At 39.5% G+C, this 23972-nt stretch overlaps 1 protein-coding gene across 3 annotated transcripts in view; it reads right to left on the bottom strand.

The window, feature by feature from the left end:
* TMEM192 (transmembrane protein 192) overlaps positions 1-23972 on the bottom strand; it is a 55113-nt gene that overhangs the window by 20627 nt on the left and 10514 nt on the right. The window contains exons 3-7 of one of the 3 annotated variants that reach the window (XM_042935135.1): positions 18998-19262; positions 13591-13725; positions 6939-7041; positions 6197-6380; positions 2993-4390 (exon numbers count right to left, since the gene is read on the bottom strand). In XM_042935135.1, coding sequence (XP_042791069.1) covers positions 6242-6380; positions 6939-7041; positions 13591-13725; positions 18998-19262 — 642 coding nt within the window. In that variant the 3' untranslated portion in view covers positions 2993-4390; positions 6197-6241. Of the gene's footprint in view, positions 1-2992; positions 4391-5457; positions 6381-6938; positions 7042-13590; positions 13726-18997; positions 19263-23972 lie in introns of those variants that run through there. The other 2 variants (XM_042935136.1, XM_042935134.1) reach the window with 2 other exon arrangements.

Genomic DNA, 23972 nt, shown 5'->3' with positions numbered 1-23972 from the left:
TTCTACCCTCCTCGTAAAAGGCAGACAGCTTTCACATGGGACATTTATAATCTTTCAGGGGGGAAAGGGGAGGGTCAGAGTTTCTGAGAGGGTCACTGTTTCTCAAGTATCTTTAATTCAAAATAATCAATAAGCCAAAGTGGCATGTTTTGGGGTAACAGTGTAAACCCCTACGAGGGTAAGGAAGATAGAAAATGGTGAGTATGGGGAAAGCTGTGGTTTTAAATAGTGGTCCAGAGCAGGCTTCACTGAGAAAGTAACATTTAACCAAGACTGGGAGGAAGAAGGATATATGTAAATGGCTAATTCTAAGTAGAGGGAACAGCAACTGCAAAGGTCTGAGGTGGAAATGGGTCTCACAGTCCAACAATCACAATGTAACTGAAACAGAGTAAGTAAAAGAAGAGTAGGAAGAGAGGAGGGAAGGGTGGGAGGTGGGGCAGATTCTCTACAGTCCTAGAGGTCAATGCCATGCTTTGGTTTTTACTGACAGGCAACCATTAGAGTAACGTGATGGATGTTTTAGAAGAATCTCTTTGCTACTATATTAAACACTGATGTTTTGGGAGCAGGGCGTGTGTGGCAGTTGGAAGCCAAAAGACCACTTAAGAGACTATTAAAATAATCCATGTGAGGATGATGGATTCTAGATCTATTTTAAAGGAAAAGCCAGCAGGATTTGTATATAAGACTGTATATAGGTGTGAGGGGTGGAAGAGCTGTCACTATGGAGACAGATGGCTGTGGAGGACAGCCTGGCTTTTGATGTGTTATGTTGGCGATGTCTTAGATGTTACCGTAGAGGGCTAGATGAGGGAGCTAGGTATAGGAGTCTGGAGTTCAAAAAGACCGGAGGTACACATTTGGGAGTTGCCAGCTTGCGGATTGTATTAAAGACACAAGTTTACCACGAAAGTGAGTCCTGACGGAGAAGAGAGAGGCCCAGGGGCTGAGCTCTGGAGTACACTAACAATGAGAAGAAAAGGAACCTGCAAAGGAGAGAGAACAAGAAGCCAGTGAGGTCGGAAGACAACCAGGAGTTTGCAGTGTCTTGAAAGCCAAATGAAGATGAATCATGGAGGGAGTGCTCGGCTGAGTCTCCTGCCGCTCACAGGCTAAGGAAGAGGAGACCTATGCATTCATCCCCAGCTCAAGCAATACAGAAGGGCCTTCTTGGTAACCTTGACAAGAACAGTTTCAGTGGAGTAGTAGGGCGAAAAGTAAGACTAGATTAGAGAAAACGTGAAGAGAAGAATTAGAGACAGGCTTCCTTCGTTTGCAAATAAAACAATTAAAAATAAATAAATTAATTAATTTTAAAAAAGGAGCAGGGAGGCGCTTGGGTGGCTCAGTTGGTTAAGCAGCCGGCTTCAGCTTAGGTCACGATCTCATGGTCTGTGAGTTCAAGCCCCGCGTCAGGCTCCATGCTGACAGCTCAGAGCCTGCAGCCTGCTTCAGATTCTGTGTCTCCCTCTCTCTCTGCCTCTCCCCAGCTCGCACTCTGCCTCTCTCTGTCTCAAAAATGAATAAACATTAAAAAAAAGAAAGGAACAATTTTCCTTAAGAAACCTAGGTAATGTTTTGAGATTTTTGTGATTTGTGATTGACATATTTTCAAAGTTTGTTTCCTTAAGAATTTAAGACTTCTAAAAGCATCTCTGATCAAGTTGTGAGATCATTAAAGTAAGTCTTTTCTGTAAAGAGGATGGAGGAAGAAGAACATAAAGTTCACTTCATTTGCCATTTGATTTTCTGAAAGGCTATAGTACACAGAAGTTAAATTTTCTCTGTAAGTCATAGTAACATAAGAGTACTCCACAAGGTCTAATTTACAGAATAATCGAATTTATCAAACCCAATGGTTGGTTTATTTGTCTAGTGTGTTTAAGTCCATCTTTCCTCTACTCCCACCCCCCACACCATCATTAGCATGCAGATTCCATGAGAACAGGAACCCTCTCTGTCTTACTGACCCCTGAATTCCCAGCACCTAGAATACACTCGGGCACATGGTCAGTTCTGAATTAAATGCTAAGTGTTAAATGAAATGAAATGCATGTTATGGAGACATTTTGGGCTGTAACAACTGGGGGTAAGTAGTGGCATCCTAGAGACAGAAATACTAATAAACATCCTACAGTTCATAGCATAGCCTCTCAAAACAAAGGCAATCCAACTTGAAATGTCAGTTTCAAGTGACAAGGTTGGGCGTGCCTGGGTGGCTCAGTCAGTTAAGCGTCCCACTTCGGCTCAGGTCATAATCTCGCAGTTTGTGAGTTCGAGCCCTGCATTGGGCTCCATGCTGACAGCTCAGAGCCTGGAGCCAGCTTCGGATTCTGTGTCCCCCCGCCCCCCCTGCCCCCGATCCTCTCTGCCCCTCCGCTACTCCTGCCCCGTCTCACTCTGTCTCTCAAAAATAAATAAATGTTAAAAAAAAAAAATAGTGGCAAGGTTGGAGAATGCTGCCTTAAAGGAAAAAGGAGAATGAGCTTGATTCATGTAAGACTTGGGTCTGAATCCCTGGAAGAAGGAAAAGGACCTTCAGAAGCTGGGTATATTAAAATTCACTCAAGACACTGCTGGCTCTCACACAAGGAAACATCTGATATGGCTTTTAGGGATGCATTTGTGTGAACTTTTTCACCAGGGCTGCAGCAGATAAAATCTAGGCTGCAGTGTTTGAAGAGATCATAGCAGAAGAACACAGAACAATGAAATATTTCCAACAGATAGAAACTGAGGACTACCCTTATATATAAAGTGATATTATGTTTGTTAAGAAAAAGAGTATTCCAGGAGAATAATAAGCAAAAGACCTGATGATATATACAGGTCACGAAAGATTGATAAAAGGTCAAAGAATATGGGGGAAAACACTCAACTTCATTAGCATTCGAGGAAATGCAATATGAAACAATGACATATATATATATATATATATATATATATATATATATATATATATATATTTTAATCCATTGGAAGGGCTAGAATTAAATATAGACGGAAAACACCCACAGGTGGTGAAAGTATGGGACAACAAGCAGTATAAACTGGTACAATTCCTTAGCAGTGGGATTTCAGATCTTTTTTTCCTTATAGTTTTCGATAGTGCTCTTTTAAAAAATGAGCTTTTAACATATAAGTCATGATGCTATTGTCCTCTGAAATAAAATCCCCAAATTACAGACATCTATGTTACACATATATATACATATGTACTTTCAATAGAATGCTACTATACTTGTCCTAGTTCAGGGCCAAATCTTTCTGCCATCTACTTTTTCTCCACCTTGTACTATAATCTGATGCTCCTGAAAATAAAACTGACTCTGTCACTTCCTTGCTTGAGACTCTTCATCGGATCCCATTCCAGGGCGGGCCGCTCAGCACAGAGAACAAGAAGGTACTCTCCCAGATCTGATGCTGTCCGCCTCTCCTCCCATGTCGTGCTTCACACTCAAGTGCACAGCGCTTGTGATCTCTGCAGCTGTTTGCCTTGCTCCTTTACTCATTCATTTGCCTGGAATTCCTACAGCCCCTTCCCTGCCAGGGTGCCCTGGCCTGAAGTTCCGATAGTTCCTCGGACTTATAGCCATTATTTCACTTAGCACAGGGCCTAGAAATCCTAGTCCTCTTCCTCCTTACAAACCAGGGTCTCCTTAAGTTTTGTGTCTGCTGTGCCACCACACCACCTGCCTGGTGAATAGAATGCTTAACATTTAAAGTGCTTTGTTCATTATCCTGTGTTCCTAGTTCCGATACTTCATCTCATTTTTGCTCATTGTTTGGTACGTTCATGATTGAGTTTAGAGAAGTCTTTGCGGTTATATAGACATCACATCAGAATCTGAGCATCCTAACTTTTTAACTGTATCTTTCTCTGTAAACCAAAGTTCATCCTATACACCTTAGAAACTGACTATAGATCCAAATGAATTTAAATAAGAATCGTCTACCACTGGTGTTTTCCTTTTGAAAAGGAAAATAGCTGAAGGCTGTTGGACATGATTGCCAACTGACCCATTAGCTGGACTTGGACAATCGGAGGCTGCTCACCCCTCCCCTGTCCTTGGAATAGACGTTCTGCCCACTGTCTCACAGTGGGAGCTGTTCCGAGGACACAGCTTTGGGAGAATAACGTGCTGTTGAGACCTCCGGATGGTATATGAGGCCAATTAAGGCCTCTTTATAAACTTAAGATTCTGGTGGGTGGATGCAGAGATCTGTTTACCTGACAGCCCGCCTCTCAAGACAAGCCTTGTACACAAGTTCCCTTGTTCATTAAACCTCCTACCTGCCAATCTGGAGTGCTCTGCCTCTCTCTGGTTGCTCTCTGTCCTCTATGTGGGGCCAGTTTCAGATTATACCCAGGAAGCTCCCAAGGAGGCTGCAAACCAACAGAGGCAGTTTATGGCTTCTGCCAGAACACAGAGACAGATTTCCAGAGAAGGCAATGACTTTGAGATAGACTTATTAAAAAGGAAGGAAAGAAAAAGAAGAAGGAGGAGGAGGAGGAGGAAGGGGGGAGGGGGAGGAGGGAGAGAGAAGTCGGGAAACTTGGATACAATCTAAATCTTAAAAATATAATTTCGGCTTTAGTTTGTAGATGTTGTCATTTGGGGATTCAAGGGTATTGCCTACAGGGGATATACCATCACCTTTACCTTGGTAAAAAAAAAAAAAATTAGAATGGTCCAGTAACCTCTATATCTAAGGGAAGCTTGGTGTTTGGCCTCCATAAGTACCTGGATGGGTTTTCAAATGAAATATTTAATATTTAAGGGTTTTCAAATGAAATATTATTCAGCTAGTGACTAACATACATAATCACAATATCCCCTCTCCTCATATTAAGCTTTCTAGGGCAGTATATAAAGGTGCTAATAGCAAATGGATAAATTAAAAGGGCAAACTAGGAAAACTGGGGAAATAATGCCCTTTACTCATAAAGTGCTTCATTTTCCCTGGAGAAAGAGATAATGTTTAATATCTATATAAGTTTATATGACATTTTATTCCTATAATTTAAAAGCATAATCCAAGGGGCACCTTGCTGGCTCAGTCGGAGCCTTTTGATCTCGGGGTCGTGAGTTCAAGCCCCACACTGGGTACAGAGATTAATTAAATAAATAAAACCTAAAAAAAAAAAGTATAATCCAAGACTAAAAAAGGTCCTTTTTCCCTTTTTAGACCAAATTAAAGTCACAGAACATATCTTTCTTGATCTAGTCAAGGCACAGTCAATACTGAAATCTATGGCAACTTCTTGAAGAAGGGTAAAAATAAAGATGGGGGGCGCCTGAATGGCTCAGTTGGTTGAGAGTCTGACTCCTCTAATTTTGGCTCACGTCATAATCTCAGTTCGTGAGTTCGAGCCCCATGTTGGGCTCTGTGCTGACAGTGTGGAGCCTACTTAGGATTCTCTCTCTCTCTCTCTCTCTCTCTCTCTCTCTCTGCCTGTCCTGTGCATGTCCCCCACCTCTCTCAATAAATAAATAAAATAAAAAAAATAAAGGGAAAGTTCTCAAGTTTTCTCTTAAGTATTTCAGTCGTTGCTAATGAAAAGTACTGCCGATGTAACAAGCAACACTGGTCAGTCTAACACTGGTCCATGTAAACTCAGTATCTTATTTCTGGAGAATGGAAAACTGTAGGAGTTTGCATAGGAAATCACCTAGTGAGATCTTGGTCCTACAGTGAGGAAATGCTTCATAAAAGCTGCAGCACAGGTCATGCTGTAATCCCAAACCACATGAGCATGTCAAGTACATGACAAAGCTCTGAAGGGGGAAAAAACATAAACCACCAGAAACAATGACTCTCTCATCAGTTTGAGAATGGAAAGAACTTATTTGATCAAAACCCTGTTTAAAATAGATTATCGAGTCAGACTTCCTCTATATAAATAACCAAATTATTACAGGGTTCTAATGTCATGTGGTACAAGCATTGAGCGAGGAGGTGTTTAAATTATACTTTTGATCCTATGATAAACCAGGCAGTTAAACAACTATAAAATGTGCAAAAACAGACCTCCTTGAGTTACCGATGAAGTACCTTTCAAGTGACCCGCAAGTCCCACATATTGAACAGCCACACAGGTGAAAATGAAATTCAGGTTTCCAACAAAAATTGTCAAATGTTATCTGGCAAAAGCTGCAATTCCCCAGGACAGCTTGTCAGTCAGTCTTACGTTACTCTGGAGTCCTCTGCACCTGCTGTCTTGGCCTTGAGTCTCTCACATTCTACTAGGTGGAGAGTCTAGCTCGGAGGAAGTGAAAGTCAACAACCGTTTACTCAACAGGGCATTGTGTCGCTTCAGGTACGCTATTATGTCTCCTTGCTTTTCAACGATGTCTTCTAGGCTTGAAATAGTCCTGCAAACAATCAGGATATTAACGGGTTGCACAAATTCACCAATACTCATTGGTCTCTTTGCAAATGGGTCGCTAATAGTTTTCAGTACAGCATATTGTATTTGTGACTCTTTCTTAAGATATTTTAAGCCAAGGCAATATCCCAAAATAAGATTCTTTCATTAGACTTGGTTTCATTACAGTTGAATGGAATTAAGCAAATGGAACTTAATTCTAAAGGCACATATGCATGGGGGTGCCTGTGTGGCTCAGTTGGTTAAGCGTCCAGCTCTTGGTTTCAGCTCAGGTCATGATCTCACGCTTCATGAGTTCCAGTCTGCTATTGGGCTCCATGCTGACAGTGCAGAGCCTGCTTGGGATTCTCTCTCCCTCCCTCTCTCTCTGCCCCTCCCCCCTCGTCTCAAAATAAATAAATAAACTTCTACCAAAAACAAACAAACAAAAAAGGCACATATGCATAATAATAAACTCCAAGCATTAGAATGTTTTCTAAATTTCCAGGGGAGAAAAATTTTTATAATTCTCTCTCTAGTCTTTTACACCCCATCCAAAGCCTACCTGAATCCAGTCTCCGAGGTTATATTGCTGGGGTAAGCATAGATTTTTTCTTCTTCAAGTACATCAGGCTGTGGCTTGGCTTTATTAAAGTTTCGAATTTTCACTAAAATAATAAAGTCATTGTCAGGTTAGATAATTATGAAAAAAAATGTATTTCCACTTATTCAAATTACATTAATTGGCTATGCTTTTCAAGTAAGTTAATATGGGTAAAAATGCTTCATAAAATGAATAAACAGGTTTGTTTATTGATGTACTCAAACCTTTGAAAGTCTATGTGCCAGGCCTGTCCTAAACACTGGGTATACAGACAGTATTGTTACTATTGATAATAATAATAACAGCTATGATTTCTTTGTGAATTTAAAACATAGGCAAACTATTTTACACGGAATGCCTCATTCAGTTCTCAGAACCATCCCCTGAAGTAGATGTTCTTATTATGCTTACTTTCCACAATAAAGTGAAGTCCAGGGAAGTTAAATTAAGTAGCCAGGTCTCCCAGCCAAGTACTAACCGGGCCTGACTCTACTTAGCTTCCAAGATCAGACAAGAACAGGCACGTCAGGGTATGGCTGTAGACAAGTAGCCAGGTTTCTAATCCAGGAACCAAAACTTTGAAGCCTTCACTGTTGATACTACCCTATAAAAAGAGCTACTAGTCCAGAGAAAAATACAGATGATAAGTCTACATTCCAAGGCAGTATGAAAGAACCAAGGGGCGCCTGGGTAGTTCAGTAGGTTAAATGTCTGAGTTTTGATTTCAGCTCATGTCATAATCTCATGGTTTGTGAGTTCAAGCCCTGAGTCGGGCTCTGTGCTGACAGCTCAGAGCATGCTTGGGATTTTCTCTTTCTGCCCCTACCCTGCTCATACATGCTTTCTTTCTCTTGTACAAAATAAATATATGAACAAACGAATGAAAGAGAAAGAAAGAAAAGAAAAAAAAAGAAAAGAACAAAAATCAAAGCTTACACAAGGAGCTGTGACAGCCCTGGAAAGCTGCCCCTTAACTCAGCAGCAGTGGGATGGGAGGGAGGATCATGGAGAGGGAGGAGGGTAGGGCTTGCATCCAGCCTCGAAGAAAACACAAGAACTAATCACACAGACTAGAGGAGTAGAGAAGAAGGGTGTTTTAGGCGCAGGAAGAGCCTGAACAAATACTTAAGACCTTGACAAGGTGTATGTGTGTATGAGGGGGTGGAAACGTAGGTAGGGAAGATATGAGTGACTGGTGTTGCCGTGCCAAGGCATTAGATTTGCCCTGAGAGTAAATGCAAGTTATTGAAAGCATCTCGTCATCATCCCTGAAGAGCAGGGATGAGTAGGGCCAGCTCATGGAGAGCCTTTTATGCCACAACAAGATTGCAGATTTTCTTCCTCAGGCCGTTAGAAAACACTAAACAGGGGTGCGCCCAGGTGGCTCGGTCCTTTAAACATCTGACGCTGGATTTCGACTCCAGTCATGATCTCACGACTTGTGAGTTCAAGCCCTGAACCAGGCTCTGCACTGTCAGCTCTCTCTCCCTCTCTCTGCTTCTCCCCTGCTGGTGCTTATACATTCTCTCTCTCTCTGAAAAAAAAAAAAAAAAAAAAAGGAACTTAAAAAAAAAAAGGAAACTCTGAACAGGGATGTTGTTAATGATTTGAATTTACCTATGAATACAATTATATTAGCAGGAGTAAGGAATACAAATGAAGAGGACAGAGGAAGGGAATTGTCCACACAGGATGTGATGAGTGTCTGCTTAAGGCAGTGGCAGTGACAGAGGAAAGGAGACAAGTTCGAGAGGCAGGCAGACTGAACAGGACTGATGATTGATCCCTGGGAGAGTAAGGTGGAAGGAAGAATCCAAAAGGATGTCTAGGTTTCTGATTAAAAGGTGCAGGCTGATCCTGCTAGCTGAGATGGGGAGGAGGGATGGGATGGGGAAGGTTTGGGAGAAGAGAAAGATGTTCCACCTCTGCCTTGTTGGTACACTGGAACACTTGGATGGAAATTATCACTAAGCAGATGGATGTAAAGGTTTGGGTGGCTCTGTTCATCTGAGGGCTGCCCATGAGTGTACAGATGGTAACTCTGAGTATGTAGGATGAAAAAAGACGAGGGAACACCAAAACCTACCAATATTAAAGAAGTAAAGAAAACGAATCTGCAAAGGCAGGAGGAGCATGAGGAAAGCGCAGTCACTGTTCACTGCCACAAAGATGAAGACATGAAGAGGACCCAGTGGATGTGGCAGTTTGGAGGCCACCCATGAACCTGGTTGTCAGCATGGAGCCCGACACGGGGCTCGAACTCCCAAACCGTGAGATCATGACCAGAGCCGAAATCAAGAGTCAGTCACTTAACCGACTGAGCCACCGAGGCACCCCAAAACTCACTATTGTTTAAAATCATTTCAGTATGGAGAAGCAAGAAAAATCCATATATCAGGGAACCTATCTTAAATTTGCCATGACACCGAACAAAAGCAACATTTGTCTCTAGAAGCTATTCCCTAAATCTCTCCTATCAGAACCTACAGTACATTTAAGGGAACATTATAATTTAAAAAGTTAAACCTACTATTGACGACGTGGAGGTAAAACAGTCATACTTGAATCTTCTAAAGCAATTCAATATTTGCAGAAACCCGAAGTTTATAATTATTATCATTATAAACACTTCCCTGTGTAAACCATCTATTTACTTTACAGGTCTGAAATACCAATTATCAGGTTTTCTAACATTAGGAACCATATTATTTGAGATTTAAACAATTTTAATGGCATTTTTATTCAGATAAAAATTTAAAATTTAATGTGAATGAAGATGAAATATGCCATTAAGTCTTAGAGTATAGAATAAAGCAATTCTTTTTAATTAGGAAGACAATGGATTAAAATAAATGGAAAAGAATAAAATAAAATTATTTTAAGTTTAGGTTCCATGTAACTGATATATTTGTGTCCAACTGTGAAAATGAATTCCAGTCAGGATTTTTGGAACATCTGTTTGCTTTACCTCTTAAACACTCTCAGGTTTTTGTCTTTTTGTTTTTAACATTGCCTATTTTACTTATAATTAATTAAAAATGCTACAGCAAATTCTTTCAAAATGGTAAAATAGGGGCGCCTGGGTGGCTCAGTCGGTTGAGCGTCTGACTTCGGCTCAGGTCATGATCTTGCGGGTTTGTGAGTTTGAGTCGAGCTCTGCGCTGACAGCTCAGAGCCTGGAGCCTGCTTCGGATTCTGTGTCTCCCTCTCTCTCTGCGCCTTCCCCGCTTATGCTCTGTCTCTCTCTGTCTCTCAAAAATGAATAAATATTAAAAAAAAAATTTTTTTTAAAAGGTACAATAAATCCTAGAGAAATAAATCTTGGACTACATTTTAACAGTATTAATTTCCTCTTATTTACATGATGACATTCAAATGGTATCTGGAATATGATTGTTACCTCCTTGTATGTCATAGACCATTCCACAGGTATTACAGAAAACACTTTAATACAAGAAGTCTTGCACCCTCGCAGTAAAGAACAGTTGTAGATACTGGAACATAACATGCCAGTTCCATATTCAGATCTAAACTATCACCTCATTTACAGCATTTGACAGATGTGTTTAGAATGGACCTGATCTTAATCAATAAAGTAATTCAATATTCATTTGTCACATGGATCACTTTACTGACACAGCAAGCTGTTTCTTATATATTGGAAAATAAACCTTACTTTAAAACTAAAGTCTCATTCTTTTCTGGGAGGTTAAGTGGGTATGATACTTACTTACTTACTTACTTACTTATTTAAAATATAACTTATTGTCAAATTGGTTTCCATACAACATCCAGTGCTCATCCCAACAAGTGTCCTCCTCAGTGCCCATCACCCATTTTCCCCTCTCCCACACCCCCCAACAAATTTATGTTTTTAGAGTGAGGGACAAATGTAATCCTCTACATAATTTGTTTCATCGTTAGCTGATAACTACAGAAAAATTTACAAAGATCAGTCAATAATGTGACATCCTTCACATTTACAAACTAGTCACTCCATTCACATTCTAAGTACTCTTCTATAGGCCTAAGGGTATGCAAAAAACAAAACAAAACAAAACAAAACAAAACAGTAAAATGAAAGAAACTGAGACCGATGTGATTTTGTCCTTCATAATTAGAGAAATGATCTCTTTCAAAATGGACAAGATATTTTATTGTCACAAAATAACTGTTGAGCAGTGCCAGAAAATTAGGTACTTTTTTTTTTTTTACCTTTAAATTTCATATTTTTAATTTACATCCAAATTAGTTAGCATATAGTGCAATGATTTCAGGAGTAGATTCCCTAATGCCCCCTTTATCCACTTAGCCATCTCCCCTCCCACAACCCCTCCAGTAACCCTCTGTTTGTTCTCCATATTTAAGAGTCTCATGTTTTGTCCCCCTCCCTGTTTTTATATTATTTTTGCTTCCCTTCCCTTATGTTCATCTGTTCTGTGCCTTAAAGTCCTCATGTGAGTGAAGTCATATGATATTCGTCTTTCTCTGATTGACTAATTTTGCTTAGCATAATACCCTCTAGTTCTATCCACGTTGTTGCAAATGGCAAGATTTCATTCTTTTTGATTGCTGAGTAATACTCCATTGTATATATATATCACAGCTTCTTTATTCATTCATCCATCGATGGACATTTGGGTGCTTTCCATACTTTGCCTATTGTTGATAGTGTTGCTATAAACATGGAGGTGCATGTGTCCCTTTGAAACAGCACACCTGTATCCCTGGGATAAATACCTAGTAGTGCAGTTGCTGGGTCATAGGCTAGTTCTATTTTTAATTTTTTGAGGAACCTCCATACTGTTTTCCAGAGTGGCTGCACCATCTTGCATTTCCACCAATAATGCAAAGGAGATTGAAACAATGTTACAATGTAACAATGCACCAATGTTAATGTGAGCCATTCTGACAGGTGTGAGGTGGTATCTCATTGTGGCTTTGATTTATTTCCCTGATGATGAGTGATATTGAGCATTTTTTCATGTGTCCATTGGCCGTCTGGATGCCTTCTTTAGAGAAGTGTCTATTCATGTCTTTTGCCCATTTCTTCACTGGATTATTTATTTTTTGGGTGTTGAGTTTGATAAGTTCTTTATAGATTTTTGATACTAACCCTTTATCTGATAGGTCAGTTGCAAATATCTTCTCCCATTCTGTCGGTTGCCTTTTAGTTTTGTTGATTGTTTCCCTCACTGTGCAGAAGCTTTTTATTTTGATGAGGTCCCAATAGTTCATTTTTGCTTTTGTTTCCTTTGCCTCTGGAGACGTGTTGAGTAAGAAGTTGCTGTGGCCAAGATCAAAGAGGTTTTTGCCTGCTTTCTACTCGAGGATTTTGATGGCTTCCTGTCTCACATGTAGGTCTTTCATCTATTTTGAGTTTATTTTTTGTGTATGGTGTAAGAAAGTGGTCCAGGTTCATTTTTCTGCATGTTGCTGCCCAGTTTTCCCAGCACCACTTGCTGAAGAGACTGTCTTTATTCCATTGGATATTCTTTCCTGCTTTGTCAAAGATTAGTTGGCCATATGTTCGTGGGTGAAAATTAGCTACTATTATGGACAGATTGTACAGCATGCCAATATTGCAGCAGGAATGACATCTAGATTTTTCCAGGGCTTCAATTTTTTTCTGTTAAAAGTATCCTTCCATCTATTTTTCATGTTAACGTATCTAAGGCTTACTTAAATTTTACCACTGAGAGTTCTGAGAGAGGCAAAGAGACAGAGAGAGACAGACAAACAGACCAACCCTCAGACAGCTCTAAATTTAGAAAATGGGTTCATAAATAGTTTATCCGAAAGGAAGTTTAGGCTAAATGCAGTTTTGTACGCGTTATTTATTTACTTACTTACTTTGTATTTTGTTGTTATCATTATTATATTATTATTATTATTATTATTATTATTATTATTATTATGTTTTAGCAGGCTCCATACCCAGCAAGGAGCCAAACACGGGCTTGAACTTACCACCTAGAGTTCAAGACTTAAGCTGAGATCAAGAGCTGGATGCTTAACCAACTGAGCCACCCACATACCCCTGTATTTCTTTTCTTTTTTTTTTTTTAAGTTTATTTATTTATTTTGAGAGAGAGAGACAGAACACAGAAATGGCAGAGAGGCAAAGACAGTGGGCGAGAGAATCTCAAGCAGGCTCTGCACTGCCAACGCAGAGCCCAATATGGGGCTCGAACCCACAAACCATGAGCCGAGGTCAAGGGCTGGATGCTTAACCGACTGAGCCACCCAGGTGCCCCTGTATTTCATTATTTTAAATTTAATGCCAGAATTACATTTCAGTTGCCTTTGAGGAAGCAAATGGTTGTGGGTTTTTAAAATTCTTTTGTTTTTGTATTTTTTAATGATCAGGCATTACTTGAGTTGACCAAGATTTGTTGATGACACATACTTAGAAGCGTGACTTGTTGGTATCTTCCTGTTCGTTTGAAATTGAGGAAGTCTGGATGTGGTCAGCAACGAGAGGTAGAGGTGCTAAAGAGGCTCTTAGCTACTAGAAACACCCTGCTGCAAAGATAACAGCAAACTTCCCACTATCAGGGATGGAACAAGCAGTTAAAGGGGTCTGTCCCAACTGTGTAGTTGTAATTCTCACCTGTGTAAGTAAGCAGACATGTCAGGGAGCAGATGAGTTCCAGGGCCAGGATGGCCAGGATGAGGTCAAGATACAACCTGCTGGGCTCCGGGAAGGAGTGCTGCACGCACAGCACGAGGAGAAGAGCCGTGTTGCCTGAGGAGGAGAAAGAAACACAGAGTCAGCAGAGCACAGAGCCGGCCCCAGGGCAGGCTTACAACGGGGCCACTTACACTGAGCAGTCAAGGGAGCAAAAGGACAAAAGCCCCAAATTGCTGCTCTCTTGAGGAAAAAAAACCCAACCCGTCTGAGTTAATGATGCCCCATAATACTTAAAAGCTAAGAAATGATTTTTTGCTTTATAAAATTATTCGCAATGGCATATGCGTTGAGTCTTGTGTGCATTTGAGAAAGGATGCAGTTCATAGAACTTTGCATTATCCCAGTTCTTCAGAATCCAGAGGCACGAGGACCCTGGTCGCCCATGCTGGTGACAAACTGCAACAACACAGACTGCCGCGAGGCTAAGGATGTTGCGGTTATCCGCACCATCTGGGTGGAACTCCGGGACACGTTGCTAACCGTGGACAAGTGACCTGATACCTCTGCTCCTCAACTTCCTCGTCTGAAAAATGGGGATGACAGGACCTTGCTCACAGTCCTGTTGTGAGGCATAGATGAGTTAATATGTGAAAAATACTTATAATGGCAAGTATTTGATAAATATGAGCTATTCCCCCTCCCCACTCCTGGCTCAGCATATCTATTACTTGGTTTTGAAGACCATCAAAATATAACACAGAAGAAAAATACAATTCTGGAGCAAAGAGCCCAGGTCTTGCCGTAGCGTAGTGTATGACGGAGTTTGCCATGGGGACCTGCTTGGAGGAAGGGTTGTATGGCAATGTACTTGCAACTGTGAAGGATTACATGAAATCAGAATTATTCTGATAATTCTGGGGATACCTACCCTTTCTTGAATGCCTACTAGGCACTGTTCACTTCCTCCTACAATAGAGTTTGTGTGATAAATATTATATCTCCAATTTTATAGAGAAAAAGTATCAGGATGAAGCTAATCACCATCTGACAATATTATCACCAGCAATAAAAACAATAGTTACACTCATCTGATTAGCTGGAAATCCTATAGCCTCATAGATTTACCTTCTTATTCTTCATATAAGGAAAAAATACTTAAAGAAAATAGAAACAAGGTAAATACCCGTCCCAATCTCTTTGATTTTCTGGGTCCTTCCTTATATGAGCAACATAAAAGTGTTGCCATTTGTGATTAAAGTAAGGGTCCGATTGCTTAGAAACAGATTAAGGGTCATATTAGCAAGAATTTGAAAGTGAGAGGAAAGGTAAAGATTAGACAATCCTTTGGTGGGCTTCAAAAATACTATTTCCAGACCGGTCACTTGAACATTATTTTTGTCATAATTCATATAAGTTAAAAATGGGTTTTGCTTTTATCTTTGTGGGTGGCAGGAAAGGTCATAGTGACATCTTCTGGCCCAAAACAAGTACTACATATCAGCAGTTCAACATATAAGCCAAACTCTACCCCAGGGAACAGTAAAAATGTCACCCCTTTCATGATGAGTCAAATCAGCCATCTCTATAATATGCTTCTTTCTCTGTTATAGCATGGCCCTGCGGCTTCCACTGAGAACATCACTGAGTGGATGAACTCGCAGCTTGCCCCTTAAGAAAATGTACTAACAATCTCCCAACCAACAAGAGTCCAGGGACAGATGGCTTTCCAGGGGAAATCTACCAAACATTTAGAGTTAACACCTATCCCTTTGAAGCTCTCCCAAAAAATAGAAATGTAACGAAAACTTCCAAACTCTATGATGCCAGCATTACCTTGATTCCAAAAGCAGACAGAGACCGCACTAAAAAGGAGAACTACAGACCAATCTCCCTGATGAACATGGATGCAAAAATCCTCAACAAGATACTAGCCAACCGGCTCCAGCAATACACTAGAAAAATTATTCACCACGATCGAGTGCGATTTATTCCTGGGACACAGGGCTGGTTCAATATTGACAAATCAGTTAATGTGATACATCACATTAATAAAAGAAAGGATAAGAACGACAGGATCCTCTCAATAGACACAGAAAAAGCACTTGACAGGGGCACCTGGGTGGCTTAGTCAGTTAAGCGTCTGCCTTTGGCTCAGGTCATGACCTCATGGTTCATGGGTTCAAGCCCCATGTTGGGATCTCTGCTGACAGCTCAGAGCCTGGAGCCTGCTTCAGATTCTGTGTCTCCCTCTCTCTCTGCCCTTCCCCAGCTTGCACTAGGTCTCTCTCTCTAAAAAAACATAAATAAATAAATTAATTAATAATTAATTTAATAATTTAATTTAATAATAATAATTTAATAATAATTAAAAAAAGGATTTGATAAAATACAGTATCCTTTCTTAATAAAATCCTCAAGAAAGTAGGGATAGAAGGATCATACCTCAAGATCAGAAAAGCCATATATGAAAGACCCACTGCTAATGTCATCCTCAATGGGGAAAAACTGAGAGCTTTCCCCCCAAGGTCAGGAACATGACAAGGATGTCCACTCTCACCACTGTTATTCAACATAGCGTTAGAAGTCCTAGCCTCACCAATCAGACAACACAAAGAAATCCAAGGTATCCAAACTAGCAAGGAGGAAGTCAAACTTTCACTCTTCGCAGATGACATGATACTCTATGTGGAAAATCTAAAAGACTCCATCAAAAAACTGCCAGAACTGATACATGAATTCAGCAAAGTTGCAGGATATAAAACCAATGTACAAAAATCAGTTGCATTTCTATACACCAATAATGAAGCAGCAGAAAAAGAAATCAAGGAATCGATTCCATTTATAATTGCACCAGAAACCATCAAACACCTAGGAATAAATCTAACCAGGGAGGTGGAAAATCTATACACTGAAAACTATAGAAAGCTTACGAAAGAAATTGAAGAAGACACACACAAAAAAATGGAAAAATATTCCATGCTCATGGAATGGAAGAACAAATATTGCTAAAATGTCCATACTACCCAAAGCAATCTACTTACTCAATGCAATCCCTAACCAAATAACACCAGCATTGTTCACAGAGCTAGAACAAACAATCCTAAATTTGTATGGAACCAGAAAAGACTCTGAATAGTCAAAGCAATCCTGAAAAAGAAAACCAAAGCTGGAGGCATCACAATTCCAGACTTCAAGCTGTATTACAAAATTGTAATCATCAAGACAGTACGGTACTGGCACAAAAACACACTCAGGTCAATGGAACAGAATAGAGTACCCAGAAATGGACACACAAACGTATGGCCAACTGATCTTTGACAAAGTAGGAAAGAATATCCAATGGAAGAAAGACAGTCTCTTCAGCAAGTGGTGCTGGGAAAACTGGACAGCGACATGCAGAAGAATGAACCTGGACCACTTTCTTACACCATACACAAAAATAAACTCAAAATGGATGAAAGACCTAAACGTAAGACAGGAAACCATCAAAATCCTAGAGGAGAAAACAGGCAACAACCTCTCTGACCTTGGCTGCAGCAATTTCTTACTTGACATGTCTCTGGAGGCAAAAGAAACAAAAGCAAAAATGAACTATTGGGACCTCATCAAGATAAAAAGCTTCTGCACAGCAAAGGAAACAATCAGCAAAACTAACAGGCAAATGACAGAATGGGAGAAGATATTTGCAAATGACATATCAGAGAAAGGATTAGTATCCAAAATCCTTAAAGAACTTATCAAACTCAACACCCAAAAAACAAATAATCCAATGAAGAAAGAGGCAAAAGACATGAATAGACACTTCTCCAAAGAAGACATCCAGATGGCCAACCGACACATGAAAAAATGCTCAACATCACTCATCATCAGGGAAATACAAATCAAAACCACAATGGAAAACACACACACACACACACACACACACACACGAGATACCACCTCACACCTGTCAGAATGGCTAAAATTAATAATTCAGACAATAACAGATGTTGGTGAGGGTGTGGAGAAAGAGGAACACTTTTGCACTGCTGGTGGCAATGCAAACTGGTGCAGCCACTCTGGAAAACAGTATGGAGGTTCCTCAAAAAGTTAAAAATAGAACTACTCTACGACTCAGCAATTACACTACTAGGAATTTATCCAAAGGATACAGGAGTGCTGTTTCGAAGGGGCACATGCACCCCAATGTTTACAGCAACGCTATCAACTATAGCCAAAGAATGGAACAAGCCCAAATGTCCATCAGCTGATGAATGGATAAAGAAGATGTGGTATATACATACACTGGAATATTACTCAGCAATCAAAAAGAATGAAATCTTGCCATTTGCAACTATGTGGAACTAGAGTGTATTATGCTAAGTGAAATAAGTCAGTCAGAGAAAGACAAATATCATTTGATTTCACTCACGTGTGGATTTTAAGAAACAAAATAGATGAACATAAGGGAAGAGGAGCAAAAATAATATAAAAACAGAGAAGGAGACAAACCATAAAAGACTCTTAAATACAGAGAACAAACAGGATTCCTGCTGGGGTGTTGGGTGGGGGGACGGGCTAAATGGGTGATGGGCATTAAGGAGGGCACTTGTTGGGAGGAGCACTGGGTGTTATATGGAAGTGATGAATCGCTGGTTCTACTCCTGAAATCATTATTATACTATGTGTTAACTAATTTGGATTTAAATAAAATAATAAATAAATAAATAGAAAATATACTAATAGAGCATAAAAAAAATAAAAATTAAATTCTGTACAGCTGTTTTTGTAGGAAAAAAAATAATTTCGAATCTGGTTTCAAAATGTGTAAGCATTTATTCTGGACTCAAACTGAAAAAGAAGGTCTTTTGAGAGAGGCAAACCAAGAAACAGACTCTTAACCATAGGGAACACACTGATGGTTACCAGAGGGGAACAGAGTTAGGGAGATGGGGGAAATAGGTGATGAGAGTTACGGAGGGCACTTGTCACGATGAGCACCAGGTGATGTAAGGAAGTGTTGAATCACTATATTGTACACCTGAAACTACTATAACATTGTATTCTAACTATATGGGAATTAAAGTTAAATTAAAATGTCAGGGGCATCTGGCTGGCTCAGAAAAAAAAAAAAAAAAAAAAAAGAAAAGAATCTACCTGAAAGGGTAGAGGGAAAAATTTTTTCCCTCCCCTAGAATAGCAAACACAGATGTCAAAGAAAAGTTAAAGCTGTAATATATTATTTAAAAAGCTTCAAGACATTAAGGTGATCCCAATTTTAGTGGCCACCACACACATCTCACAAAAATGAGAGAATATATTGGATTATAAAGTCAAATTTCACGTTTTCTTTCTGCTATCATTTCTGCCACTGACGCAAGCCACAGACCAGCTGAGCCAGACTTACCAGTGGAGTGGATCATCAGGGCAAGTCCTTTAAGATGCCTTGTCGACAGGTAGATCATGTTATAGCCTCGGTTTCTTACTTTGTTGTGGTGATACTGGATGTAGCGCTCAAGAAGGAAGTGCAGAATCCACAAAATAACTTTCCCAAGGATTATGACTGTCTGAACTTTCAATGGGTTGGTATAGTTTCCTGGGCACTTGTCCTCAATTGGATTCGGGTAAGAACAAAGTACACCTGTTAAAAACGCCAAAATGACAAACACAACCTGGTGGAAAGGAGAGCAGTAGGATTAATGTTCAATATTTGGAATTAAGAAATAATAATCACCATCCCAGCACATACTCATACCTATGATTTTGTTATCCTGTTTTTATGAATGAATTTAAAACCTTTTTTTTTTTTTTTTTTGCCTTTTTACAGACATTTTAAGCAGAAAATTTGGAGGAAACTTTACAGGAAGTTTGGAAACAAATCACAAATAAGACAAATCACCCCCAATGCATCTAACAGAGATGAGTAAATGGTAAACAGCTTTCTGCTCACTTCTTTTTTTTTGAGTTTTTTTTTAACATCTATTTATTTTTGAGACAGAGAGAGACACAGCATGAACGGGGGAGGGTCAGAGAGAGACGGAGACACAGAATCTGAAACAGGCTCCGGGCTCTGAGCCATCAGCCCAGAGCCCAACACGGGGCTCGAACTCACCGACAGCGAGATCATGACCTGAGCCGAAGTCGGACGCTTAACCTACTGAGCCACCCAGGCGCCCCATCTGCTCACTTCTCTTTTATTGAAAAGAGTGAACATCATTAACTCAGTGCCTCAAAGGTTAACTAATAAAAAGCATCATTTAAAAAACTTTATTTCTAGGTGGCTCAGTTGGTTACGCGTTTGACTCTTGGCGCTGGCAGCGCGGAGCCTGCTTGGGACTCTCCCTCTCTCTTTGCCCTTCTCCTGCTCATGCTCTCTCTCTCAAAGAAAATAAATAAACTTAAAAAAATTCAATAAAGTAAAATATATGTGATTTGTCAAAGTGATTTGTCAAGAATAGTAATACTTGCTATGGCAACTCAAGGTGCTTATTAACATAAAGCAAATAGTTGAACGGTCACCATATACTCTATACTATAAAACATTGTACATTGGACCAAATTGATCCATTATACATAAAGTAGCATATAGACATTTTTCTTAGTTTTTTTTAAGTTTTAATTTAAATTCCAATTAGTTAACATACAGTGTAATATTAGTTTCATGTGTACAATATAGTGATTCAGTAATTCTATACATCACCTGACGCTCATCACAAGTGCCCTCCTTAATCTCCATCACCTATTTAACCCATCCCCCTACCAACCTTCCCTCTGATAACCATCAGTTTGTTCTCTGTAATTAAGAGTCTCTTGGGGCGCTTGGGTGGCTCAGTCAGTTAAGCGGCCGACTTCGGCTCAGGTCACGATCTCACTGTCCGTGAGTTCGAGCCCCGCGTCGTGCTCTGTGCTGACTGCTCAGAGCCTGGAGCCTGTTTCAGATTCTGTGTCTCCCTCTCTCTCTAACCCTCCCCCGTTCATGCTCTGTCTCTCCCTGTCTCAAAAATAAATAAATGTTAAAAAAATTAAAAAAAAAAGTCTCTTGGTTTGCCTGTCTCTCTGTTTTCCCTTTGCTCATTTGTTTCGTTTCTCAAATTCCACTTGAGTAAAATCATAGGGTATTTGTCCTTCTCTATTTCACTTAACATAATACTTTCTAGTTGCATCCATGTCATTGCAAGTGGCAAGATTTCATTCTTTTTATTTTTTAAATTTTTTCTTTCGATTTCATTCTTTTTTATGGCTGAGTAATATTCCATCACATATATAGGTATGTATATATATGTATGTGTGTGTGTATACACACACACACACACACACACACACACACATATATATAGATACACACACACACACACACACACACACACACACACACCATCTCTTCTTTATCCATTCACCAGTTGGTGGATACTTGGGCTGTTTCCATAATTTGCCTATTGTAAATAATACTGGTGCATGTATCCCTTTGAATTGGTATTTTTGTATTATTTGGGTTAAATACCCAGTAGTGCAATTGCTGGATTGTAGGGTAGTTCTATTTTTAACTTTTTGAGAAACCTCCATACTGTTTTCCAGAGTGGCTGCACCAGTTTACATTCCCACTAACAGGACAAGAGACTTTCCCTTACTCCACATCCTCACCAACACCTGTTGTTTCTTGTGTTGTTGATCTTAATCATTCTGACAAATACAAGGTGATATCTCATTACCATTTTGATTTTCATTTCTCTGATGGCAATATTAGGCATATTTTCATGGGTCTGTTGGCCATCTGGATATCTTCTTTGGGGAAATGTCTATTTATATCTTCTGCCCATTTTTTAATTGAATTATTTTTGGGGTATTGAGTTTTATAAGTTCTTTATAGATTTTGGATACTAACCCTTTATCGGATATGTCATTTGCAAATATGTCTTCTCCCATTCTGTAGGTTGCCTTTTAGTTTTGTTGTTTCCTTCACTGTGCAGAAGCTTTTTATTCTGATGTAGTCCCAATAGTTTATTTTAGCTTTTGTTTCCCTTGCTTCAGGAGACGTATCTAGAAGAAAGTTGCTATGGCCAATGTCAGAGAAATTACTGCCTGTGCTTTAAGGGGTTTTATGGTTTCAGGTCTCACATTTAGGTCTTTAATCCATTTTGAGGTTTTTTTTTTTCCTTTTATTTATTTATTTATTTTGAGAGAGAGAGAGAGAAAGCACAAATAGAGAAAGCACGAGAGAGAGGGAGAAAGAGAGAATCCCAAGCAGGCTCCACAGCAGCAGTGTGGAGCTCAACTCGGGGCTCCAACTCATGATCATGAGATCATGATTGGAGCCAAAGTCAACGCTTAAACAACTGAGACACCCAGGCACCCCATTTTGAGCTTATTTTTGTGTACAGTGAAAGAGAATGGTCCAGTTTCATTCCTCTGCATGTTGCTGTCCAGTTTTCTCAATACCATTTGTTGAAGAGACAGTCTTTTTCCCATTGGATATTCTTTCCCGCTTTGTTGAAGTTAATTGACCATATAATTGTGGGTTCATTTCTGGGTTTTCTATTCTGATCTATTGATCTATGTGCTATTTTTATGCCAGTTCCATATGGTTTTGATTACTACAGCTTTGTACTATAACCTGAAGTTCAGAATTTTGATGCCTCCAGCTTTGTTTTTTTTCAAGGTTGCTTTGGTAACTAATTTGTGGCTACATACAAATTTTAGGTTTGTTCTAGCTCTATGAAAAATGCTGTTGGTATTTCAATAGGGATTCCATTAAATGTGCCACTTGCTTTTGGTAGTATAGACATTTTAACAGTATTTGTTCTTCCAATCCATGAGCATTGAATGTCTTTCCATTTCTTTGTGTCACCTTTGATTTCTTTCATCAGTGCTTTATCATTTTCAGAGTATAGCCCTTTCACCTCTTTGGTTAGCTTTACTCTTAGGTATCTTACGATTTTTGGTGCAATTGTAAATGGGATTGATTCCTTAATGTCTCTGCTGCTTCATTATTGGTGTATAGAAATGCAACAGATTCCGGTATGTTGATTTTATATCCCATGACACTACTGAATTCGTGTATTGTTTCTAGCAGTTTTTTCAACGTTTTTTTTTTTTTTTTTTTTTTTTTTTTTTTTTAATTTATTTATTTTTGGGACAGAGAGAGACAGAGCATGAACGGGGGAGGGGCAGAGAGAGAGGGAGACACAGAATCGGAAACAGGCTCCAGGCTCCAAGCCATCAGCCCAGAGCCTGACGCGGGGCTCGAACTCACAGACCGCGAGATCGTGACCTGGCTGAAGTCGGACGCCCAACCGACTGCGCCACCCAGGCGCCCCTCTAGCAGTTTTTTCGTGGAGTCTTTCGGGTTTTCTGGGTTTTCTATATACAGGGTCATGTTGTCTGCAAATAGTGAGTTTGACTTCTTCCTGACTGATTTGGATGCCTTTTATTTCTTTTTGTTATCTGACTACTGTGGCTAGGACTTCCAGTACTATGTTGAATAAAAGTGGTAAGAATAGACATCCCTGTGAATGTATCACAGGCAACATTGTTCTTTGACTGTACAGGAAAAGCTCAGTGTTTTCCCATTTAGGATGATGTTTGCTGTGGGTTTTTCATATATGGCATTTATTATGTTGAGGTATATTCCCTCTAAACCTATTTGTTGAGGGTTTTTATCATGAATGGATGTTGCACTTTGCCAAAATACTTTTTCTGCATTATTGAAATGATCATATAGTTCTTTTTTTAAATTCATGTAATCTATTACATTGATTGATTTGGGAATACTGAACCACCCTGGCAACCCAGGAATAAATACCACTTGATTGTGGTGAATGATTTTTTTAGTGTATTGTTGGATTCGGTTTGCTAGTATTTTGTTGAGAAGTTTTGCATCTATGTTCCTCAGAGATATTGGCCTGTAGTTCTCTTTTTTGGTGGTGTCTTTATCTGGTTTTGGTATCAGGGTAATGCTGGTATTTTTTTTGTTTGTTTTTTAACACGATATTTTCTTAGTCCTAAAACTAGGGCAACCGACCCCATAATATCATAGGCAGGCAACTTAATATAAAAAGTTTTTTTTTTAAGTGGTATGTGTGTATGTTTGTGTGTATGTGGGGGGTATGTATACATAAAGAGTACGTTACATGAATTAAGGAGTATATTATTAAAAAAAAAAAAAGAAGAAGAAGAAAAACCGGCCACGATGCAGGGACCAGGAGGCCACCTCTGCATGTGGTGGCATCAGGAAAGAAGTGCTTCAGTTGATAATCTGGGGATCAGAAGCCATGGCAGAACCACACTGCACTTACTAGATCTACACAAGGAGAAAGGACACATCTGTCTCCTCAGGGTATTCAGTTCTTTTTTCTAAATTTTTTTTTTTTTAATGTGTATTTATT

This window comes from Panthera leo, chromosome B1 (assembly GCF_018350215.1).
Source record: "Panthera leo isolate Ple1 chromosome B1, P.leo_Ple1_pat1.1, whole genome shotgun sequence".
In the NCBI taxonomy this organism is placed as follows: domain Eukaryota; kingdom Metazoa; phylum Chordata; class Mammalia; order Carnivora; family Felidae; genus Panthera; species Panthera leo.
The sequence above is the reverse complement of the archived record's forward strand: the minus strand, read 5'-3'. Positions and strand labels throughout refer to the sequence as shown.